Genomic DNA, 9,194 nt, shown 5'->3' on the forward strand with positions numbered 1-9,194 from the left:
TTGGGCGTTATTGGTTTAATTCAAGAAATCTTGACGAAAACAAGATTAACTGAAAACCTCACAGTAAATCAAAGCTTATCCACTTGGTCTGTACTATTCCTGCAAATCTCTGTAAACTTAATTTCTTTTTGGAGATGAAGTTCTGCCTAAAGCCCCTGAAAACCTCAACTGTTCATTAACTCTGTACTTTCTCCTCGTGTTCTTTGCCTTATTACTTTGTTCTGATCAGGGTTTAAGTCTCGAGAGTTGACAAGATTCTCTGCAGTAGAGCACAAATGTTCTTTCCAAATGTCAGAATTCTTTTATGTTTTACCCGTAGTCTAAGCCTCTTATTCATTCCTTGCCAAAGTGCCTGTCATTCATTTTGTCAAATCAAAGTGTAATGAAAATGCTAAATATTTTGATTCGTGATCTCCTTTCCAAACACACCTTAGCCCCGATTCCATATGCAGGTGGGTTGTCGTAGAGCTCATATACCCAATATCTGATACATAACTATACTGAGGTATGCATAAGATATGGCTTTCACAGTAAGATGAAGAGGGTCAGATTTCTATAGCAACTAATTTCTTATTTCGTGCATTACCATGTTCTAGGGGTATAACCAAGTGAGTCGTGTGATGGAACTGGTTTCACCGTTACGTTTATCTCTTTATAAACATTTATTCCAACCTTTGAATAGTCATTTAAAACAGGAAACAGTTGAGTCTATTTTGTGAAAAATGAATTTATTCAAAATATTGTGGTCATATCAGACAACGAGGAGTGCAAATTAACAGACTATGGTAGTAATGAACAGCGTATGCATATTTTCAGCCCCCTCAAATTATTCCTGTTCTAACTTTGTTGAATTCCTTGAAGTTTACGTTATTTAATATGGAGATGAGCTCTATAAAGCTTGAAAATCTCTATCAAGCAAGAGTTTGAGAGATAACAAATGCCTTTGCTGTGTATATTGTAACACCCAGTCGAATGACGTGGCAGAGACTACGTAGGTAACTTTGTCAAAAAATTACTTCGTTGAATCAATCAAATTGTTTGAACAAAAATCGCAGTATTAAAAACCCTTATGGACATGCTAGATGGACGAGAAATGCTTGCTACAATCCCGGCCTAGAGTCTTGGTACAGTAAACTAAAATTGTTGAACTTTCAAATGCATCAAAACATTGCTATTTTATGCAATGCCTAAAGGTTTAGTCAAACTGACCACTCGCAGATAGCTATGGTATTTAATTCTACGACAGTCACAGCGGAGAAGGGGGCTATAGTCCCCACTCTTTGCCTAAATGCAAAAGGTTTAGAAATGAACCACCAGTCGCGTCTCTTCTTATTCGGTTTTAGCCCCCCAACTTTTTTTAGAACCCCACTTTTCTCAACGCTCTCCGGTGCCTGTACAACAAACACTGTTTTAGGGTCGATGGGGTGCGTTATTTTTATCGGAAATGGTTTATCTTTACAAAATAACTCTTAATCATCAACAAGTGGTTTCAAGGCCTTCCGGCAGATATTGTGGACACTTCTGAACAAGTAGACAAGACAGCGAGAATAAGTAAGCTTAGGACAAGTAACATTCGACACGTGATCAAGTAAGGGATATAAGTAAGAATAAACCTATTGTTCTTAACCAAATTGTCTTTTCAGTGGAAAGTTGCCTAGTCTTTTGGATTAAGGTCCCAGTATAAATCCCTCTGTCTAGCTCCATATCTAGCTGTCCTTCTGCGATCAAATAGGCCGTTATACCCCATGCCAACTAATCATAAAGCAGTCCGGTTATAACTTCCAGGGTACCACATGCTTCTCCAATGACAGCACGGAGCTCCTCCACATTAGTCCCTGTTTGCTGATCATCTTCGACAATCGCATCTATTCTGTCAATAGCATCTGCAACACTGTCAAAGTTTGGTACAGCGGCACTTAAAAGCTCCTCCATAATGCCGCGGATGTCTTTGACATCGGTTCTGATTGCGAGGCAAGCCTCTCTATAGGACCTAAGCGTAGGGTTTCCTTGTGAAAACCGTTCTATCAACTCAGCAGAGGTCGCCCATTTTTGAATGGTATTTGACAGGATGAACAGGTTGGATCTTTCTTTAAGCATGACAGAAATTCGATCTTGTCTCGATTTTATGTTTTCTTCGACCTGGCTTCTTCTGCTAATGAGCTCTCTTGCAGCTATGCTGTTCATTGTGTTCTTGCGAAGAGTTGTCTATGAATCGACACGAGAAAAAGGTTAAACAATATAATGTAGCTGTGACTCACCAAAAAGTGTGCAAGAGGCCTCGCCCCAGATACAAAAATGAAGCCAGAGCACGTTCTGCGAGATGTTCGGAGTTGATTAGAACGAGGAAAGGAAAAAGGAGGAGAGCGTAGTTTGGAGTTCTTCTAATGATCACGGATAAACATGTAATCAATTTGTATTTCATTCCATTTATGAAATAGAATAAAAAATCAGGAGATTTTCTGTTAAAACTGAAAGGGAAATTTATTCACGTGAGAAAAGCGGTTCACAAAAAATTGAAATGGGGAATTTTCCTCCATTATCGGCAATAACCACTCAATTTCTATTTTTCCTTTCCTAATCCAAACCATTCCAACCTTAATAACGGTCACTCAAACCATTTCCTACCACATGACAATATACTACATTTGGATACTTCGTAAGTAATAAATAAGAGGACGTCTATACGATCTATCTCAGATGATCTATACGTCTATACGTTTTGATGATCAATCTCAGAAAAGTCCCTTTTTATTTTGATAACATCAAAGGCCAACTTAAACGTTGGTTGACTAAATCTTTAAGGGCATATACAATTCTGCTCGAGTCAGAGAGGAAGCTGATAGAGCGTAGTCTAAGACATTTGGAAAATGCAAGAAGAACTCATCTAGTAGGAACAGGGCGAAAAGAAGATGAAGATTGTACATACATGACTTAGATTTACTTTTAAAATCTGAAATGTCTGAAATACTGTCAGTTTTTGACTCGTTGACAAGAGAAAGGCGACAGCTCACCTAGTCGTTTTTCGAATATTTTTGCTGTAAGCAATCTTGCCTTGACACAAGAAGAAACAATGTTGCCCTGACACAAGGGAGGGAAGATGGACTTATAATTGTGCTGTTGCCGTACTTTTTTAGCCTTATATGAGCTATCAATCACCAAGACAAAGTCCAAGAGCCCTGTCCTATTTATTGGATGGTAAACATTTTTCTTATTCTATTGAAAAGCATAAATGCCCCCCCCCCCAGTTTCTTCAAAAGTTTCTATTAAAAATTCAATGTTTTCTTCCAAAGCTTTTCATCACAAAGCTATTAGCCTTTTATTTTTCGAAGGATAGTTCTTCTGTTGAAATTCTAATGTTCATGATGCATTATTGTTAAACAGATAAAACTCAGTGGAGTAACAGAATAAAGTTACCTTTAGTTGAATAACAAAGGGTCCCGCACCTTTAGGGGCCCCCAGCAACAATTTTCTTTGTTATTTTCCTAGGGGACGTAGCTGCTCCTTACACCACTAATAAAACTATTAGGCATAATGATAACAGCCCTGATAGAGCTCTACTAAGGACATACTTATCTAGGGAGCGCTAAAAATCGATGCCTTGTAGTTACTTTTGAGCCACCACGACACTAGTTGGCCACTATAACTGAATGTTTGGCCCCTAGTTAGCCCCCCTAAAGCTTTTTAAGGCTAGATTCGCCACTGGCCTAAGACAGGGAACCTGCTTATCAACCATCAAAAAACAAAAATTAGATCAGTTTCATCAAGGTGCGTAGGAAATATCAACAAAGTTAACAGCTTGCAAAAGCTTAAATACAAACCTTTCAACTTGAAGATGTCCACTTCTTTGGTCTTTGCACAGAACAACAGCTAGCCAAGATCTAGTTTTCACAGTCAATGGCGATATCAGGAAGTGCTTTGTGACAGAACCAATGCATAGCGATATGAATTTTTAACGAGTGGTGGTAACCAATTGAAGCTGCGATGCCAGAAATAAATAATTAACAAACCAAAGTGAAGTTTGCGATTGTGAAGTCCACGTTGGCTTCAAGTGACGTGTGTGCGGATGTGCAAATATCCTCATAAAAATCCAGTTTTTTTAGATTAATTAATATGTTTTGCCAGCTATCACAGTTTCTAAATGAATAAAAAATTCCTTTAAATCATTTAGAGATATCACGAGTCACAAATTTTTCTTTCTTGTTGATGTCATTTTACAGCGAGTTCACATTTTGGATCAGGAGCACACTGCGGGGGGAAGGATCAATCAGTTTTCAACGAACTCCGACAAAGCAGCAACATTTTCATAAAAAATTGTAACTTGAGTGAGATACATTCACTAACAACTCTCTTAGCCTCCTAGCCGTTGTTTGGGAGACAAAAAGGGTATTATAACCAACTCTTGTCCCTCACTTGGTGATCATTGTGGCAAGAATGGATCTAGGCGTGTCTTTTTTTAAATATTTTCAGTTACTTAGTTTTCTAGTAGTCTACGAGGTAGGGTTACTATTAGATTCCATCCACCAGAAGATCTTTTCCTAGTCGTTGATTTTTTTGTGGCTGTTTGGAAACTGTTTAAGTTTCTTTACAATGAATTCAGACGAAAATACTGCATCTGGGCACTCAAAGACTCAAGTAAAAAGGGTAAGAGCAATGGGACCAATACGGTGGATGGGGGAAAATGTTTTAAAATTCCTGTACGAAAAACATGAAGACAAGAGGCTAGAAATGCGGAGCATTGTAAACCGCTGTCTTTTTTGTAAATACTTTTAGGCTGCCTCTTTTCGAAATATTTTCAGTTACTTTCTAGTAGTCTTCATTCCTCAATACAGGATGCGCTTTAGAAATTCTCTTTTTCAAGGCATTCCTATCAAAAGTCTCTTGTTTAAAAGAAAACCAAAATGAAACGAGTTTTATAAGGAGGAAGAAAAAATTGTCTGAAGGAAGTGAGATTGAAGTTACTGTCTGTGGTACACAGCTTAATGACTATATTTGATTCTAAGAAAGCTGCGCTTTATTAATTTTTCACTTCAAATATTACAAGACATATAAACTTAATTGAAAATGACTGTTTACTGGTCCGTCATAAAGTGCTTGATACCGTATAGGCAGAGTTGTACACGCTATTTGGTGTTTAGAACAGGACGGTTCTAATTTGAAAAATCATGAATTAAGCATGTTTCAGTAAAGTAGGTAAACTGATTTTCAATGGCAGCAATCCTCGGTTTCGGAAAGCTTATTTCCGCGTCAGCCAACAAATCCATCTACCAGTCGAGATTCAATAAGCAATTGAAAGACTTTTTAAAACGCCCAGTGGCACCAGCAATAGGAATTTGCTTTTATAAATACGATATTAATAATAAGGTCATCATAATATTCAACTGTAAGTTACTATAATTACAGCTGGTGGCACTAAATAAACGAGAACTACTGGAAGAAATTCTGCAGCACTGTTACAGTAAAGTCGACATCAAAGTTACAACAAGCTTTCTTAGAGACGCGCATCAACTGCTTTGAGTTTGATGGTCTTTCGGACACGTGTTTCTGGAAAACATAGCCAGTTGTCAAGGGATTGAAATTGGGAAAGCTACTGGACTAAGGATGGTAAGCAGAGATGAAAAAATGGAGGGCCTAAATGGTACAACAAACGGCATAAATGATAAAGCACCTAGTGGTTTGAAAAATGCAAAACTTGCTCAAGATGTCAGTGTCTTCAAGTCAGTTTCAAAGCTGAAAGAAGAAAAGGCAATTCTTGAAGCAAAGCTTTGTGACGTAGAGAGCAGACTGGGAAAGAGCTTGGAACAAAAACAAGACTTCCAGGCATTAAATGAACAGCTTAAGGCCTGGTCGTCACGTATTCAGGCTGCAAATAGAAACAATCAAGGAGTACCCTATGTAAGAGACATCAAAGAGATTTGCAACAAAATACTGAATGAGATGCGCAAAGGAGAATTCAAGAAAATTTCTGAAGAAACTCTTACTTTGGACGTTCAATGTTTTAAGCAAGTGCACGATGGAATCAAAAACTTAGAGAAGCTGTGCAGTAAAGTACTGCAGAATGAAGCAAATTACAAAGCAACATGGGTAGAGGAGATGCGTCAACTAATAGGGCGTTTAATTGGTTCTTCAAATGCTATTTTGGACCTGTATTTTGAAGAGTGACATTAAGTCCACACTAAAGAGCATGTAAAAGACCTGATTTTGATTCTTCTATTCGAATATATCAGCACAAACAAATTTGTTTTAAAGACTTGATCAGCTTTGTTTCTATTCTTTTAATATATTGCTTACAATCACTAGTTTCTATCTTTGACTAGTTTCTATTTTAGATTTTCAAAAGCACAGATTTTCTGAATAAATATCATGAAACTTGAATCAATAGTGCTCACTAAACTCTTAATTTTAGGATCTGTCTATCTGACCTTTTTTGCTATTTTAAACTCTTCTGTTACAGGACAGAAAATTGAGTGGAAGGCCTTGCTATGTTGATGAAACCATAATCATGTCATGAAATCATGTTGATGACAGCATAAGCTTGGATCAAGATTTCTCCGTAAAATAATTTTAAGTCAATTTTAATAGAGTTTAAAAACATTCAGTCTTAATCATTAAATATGACTGCTTGATAGTGGCCACAAAATGACAACCTTCATCAGTTTGAAACGATCTTTCGACAACAACATCGATAAAACATCTATAAAAGATAAATTATTGCAAAACTGTTGGCCAAGCATTTGAAATGCATGAAAAATATCATTTTTGGTAAGGAATATAGTTCCTCTTGAAAATAACTGCTTTTCTTACTTATAAATTTTTAACAAATAGCTTGTTTAATTTAACTTTCTTGGTTGTGCAGTGGTAGATTGGGGGCCAATCCGGCTTTAAAAAATGTAATACAAATTGCGTTTTTTAATGTCAGTTAAGAATTTCGCTATGAATGAGCATACGTGTCAGTGTGTTTTTGGCTATGTAGGGCGCACAACCCCAAAATTGGGGGATGGAATAAACCAGCATGTTTTATTCCATCCCCTCTTTCCCTTAAAGCACAGCCTTCTCCTATATTGTTGTACAGTCAACAGAGTGGAGTGAAAGTTTACGATTTTCGGTGTATTGAACAGTACGGCTCTAAATTCCAGCAACTTAGAACCGTCCTGTTCTAAGCACCAAATAGCGTGTACAACTCTGCCTATACGGTATCGAGCACTTTATGACGGACCAGTAAACAGTAATTTGAGTTTATGTCTTGTAATATTTTAAATTAAAAATTAAAAAGACGCAGCTTTCTTTGAATCAAATATAGTCATTAAGCTGTGTACCACAGACAGTATCTCTGAAACTTCAATCTCATTTTCTTCAGGCAATTTTTTCTTCCTCCTTAAAAAACTTTTTTTCTTTTACGCTCCCCGTTAAGGCCTTACTGCGATTCAAATGAAAAAACCCACTTATGAAGTAAATCGTTATGTAAATTCCTGTTTCTTTCTTTGTGTTCCTTAACGATATAATCGTTGACGTCAATAAACATGGATAATCGATCATCTTCTGTGGTCAGGTAATAAACTGGTGGGAGAAAACCTTTTATTCGGTGAGCAGACATGGAAGCAACTTGTTGCGTTATCTCATTTTGCGAAGGCACACGTTGAGCAGTGCCACTGCCCTGGCGATCAACGAGCTTCAGAATATCTCAGCTTGAGTGTTGCCATATTGGATGGATATAGCAGAAATCAGCTGCTACATTCCTGAAATCTAAATATTCGGGATCTTATTTTTAACCGTGTAATTAGCTAGTAATCTGCATAAATACACTGCTGGCTCCTTAAAGCCTTTGAGTGCGTTTGATGCCGACAAATTAAAGTTTTTCTTAATATCAGCTTTTTCGTAAAAACGCCTCGTAACTTGGCTGGATCATTTAAAATCGTGGCCTAAGCTGCTTTTCCATGGGAACCAGAAGCAATGGTATTTGTGTTCAACTCGAAAATAAGTCGACTTTAGAATAAAAAATCTCAAGGGTGCATGTGTGGAAAGCAGTTGTCGTTGATTTTCACAAAATCACGCCAAAAAGTTTCTTATATAGTACATTTTAAAAGAATATAAACACCCCTCTATAAGCACGGTGAGTTTTTAAGGACCGGCCGGTAAAAACGGTAAGAAACGTAGTCAGTGGATTTGTAAAATGTGATCCGAGAAATGGAACTCTAGAAGACCTGCTAAAGAGAATTTATGTACATTTTCAGGTAGGGTAACAAAACTTTCAACTGAGAAGGAGCAAAAAGTTTCTTTGCCCTTTATAGGGGACTAGATTACATGAAAAAGTGCCTGGGTCATTCAATTTTTCGAACTGGAATTTTAACAGGGGACGGTTTTGCCGGGTTGTTTTTACACAGGAGTGTAAAACATTTAGCTTTTTCAAATATACTTTTAGATCCTTTGCTTCTTTTATCCAACCAAGCAAATGATGCCCTGTTAAATGAGGGTTCCAGGTTTGTCATGTTCAGGCCTAGGGAATTAAACCAAATCTAGCCTCAAAAATGCATATTATCTCCATATTTGCCGAAGAATTAGTTATTTTGTCCGCATAGTTGTTTGTCGAGGACCTGGTACTAAGAGTAACAGCTTTTAGACTTATTTCTCGTTACAGTCACCAAATGTTATTTTATTCTAGAGATATATTTTGGTTCATCTGTTTGTGGGAAAGTGTCGAAGTTACTGCTAGCTGAGCACAAACGCTTTTTCCCAGCAGTCTCTTATCACTCAAAATATTTGTTCGTTACCCTCTTGATATTATTTGGAAGTTGTGAAAAGGGCCCTGTACTTCTATTAGAATTAAGCCATAACATCCCCAACCCACTTTCAATTAATACCTTTTATCAAATCGCAAAAACTTAGTAAATGGCTTCACACCTTTTTTACGGCGTTGATATGTTTTGTGGATATCGATCCGATTGATTGACGTCTTGTAATTCTAATTACGGTAAGTCTTGTAAGATAACCTAGTTCTAATTACGACCGACCGTTTGCGCATGCTTATACCTAGCAACTGACAAACGTAAAAAGGACCTAAAAGGTAAAAAAATGATGTAATCGGAGACTTTCTCAGCTAAATATATTTAACTCTACTTTCTTGCGATCATAATTTTGCAAGATGGCGTTTTGCATACGGCGTGAATCTTACAACACTGACAAAGCATCATATGCATTCA

At 37.2% G+C, this 9,194-nt stretch overlaps 2 protein-coding genes across 2 annotated transcripts; one reads left to right on the forward strand and one right to left on the reverse strand.

Annotated features, from left to right (window-relative positions):
• Nucleotides 1-1,563: 1,563 nt before the first annotated feature.
• LOC148957906 (uncharacterized) lies at nt 1,564-4,644 on the reverse strand. Its single transcript, XM_089113980.1, has 2 exons — nt 3,819-4,644; nt 1,564-2,205 (listed from the first exon to the last, which is right to left on the reverse strand). The coding sequence occupies exon 2, from the start codon at nt 2,182-2,184 to the stop codon at nt 1,753-1,755; it is 432 nt and encodes a 143-aa protein (XP_088970106.1). The 5' UTR covers nt 2,185-2,205; nt 3,819-4,644; the 3' UTR covers nt 1,564-1,752.
• Nucleotides 4,645-5,364: 720 nt separating this feature from the next.
• Nucleotides 5,365-6,293, forward strand: LOC148957907 (uncharacterized). Its single transcript, XM_089113979.1, has one exon. It carries the CDS (start codon nt 5,599-5,601, stop codon nt 6,157-6,159), a length of 561 nt encoding a protein of 186 aa, XP_088970105.1. The 5' UTR covers nt 5,365-5,598; the 3' UTR covers nt 6,160-6,293.
• Nucleotides 6,294-9,194: the final 2,901 nt, after the last annotated feature.

The sequence above is a fragment of the Rhopilema esculentum genome, chromosome 19 (assembly GCF_057945365.1).
Source record: "Rhopilema esculentum isolate cy_ngs chromosome 19, ASM5794536v1, whole genome shotgun sequence".
NCBI lineage: Eukaryota > Metazoa > Cnidaria > Scyphozoa > Rhizostomeae > Rhizostomatidae > Rhopilema > Rhopilema esculentum.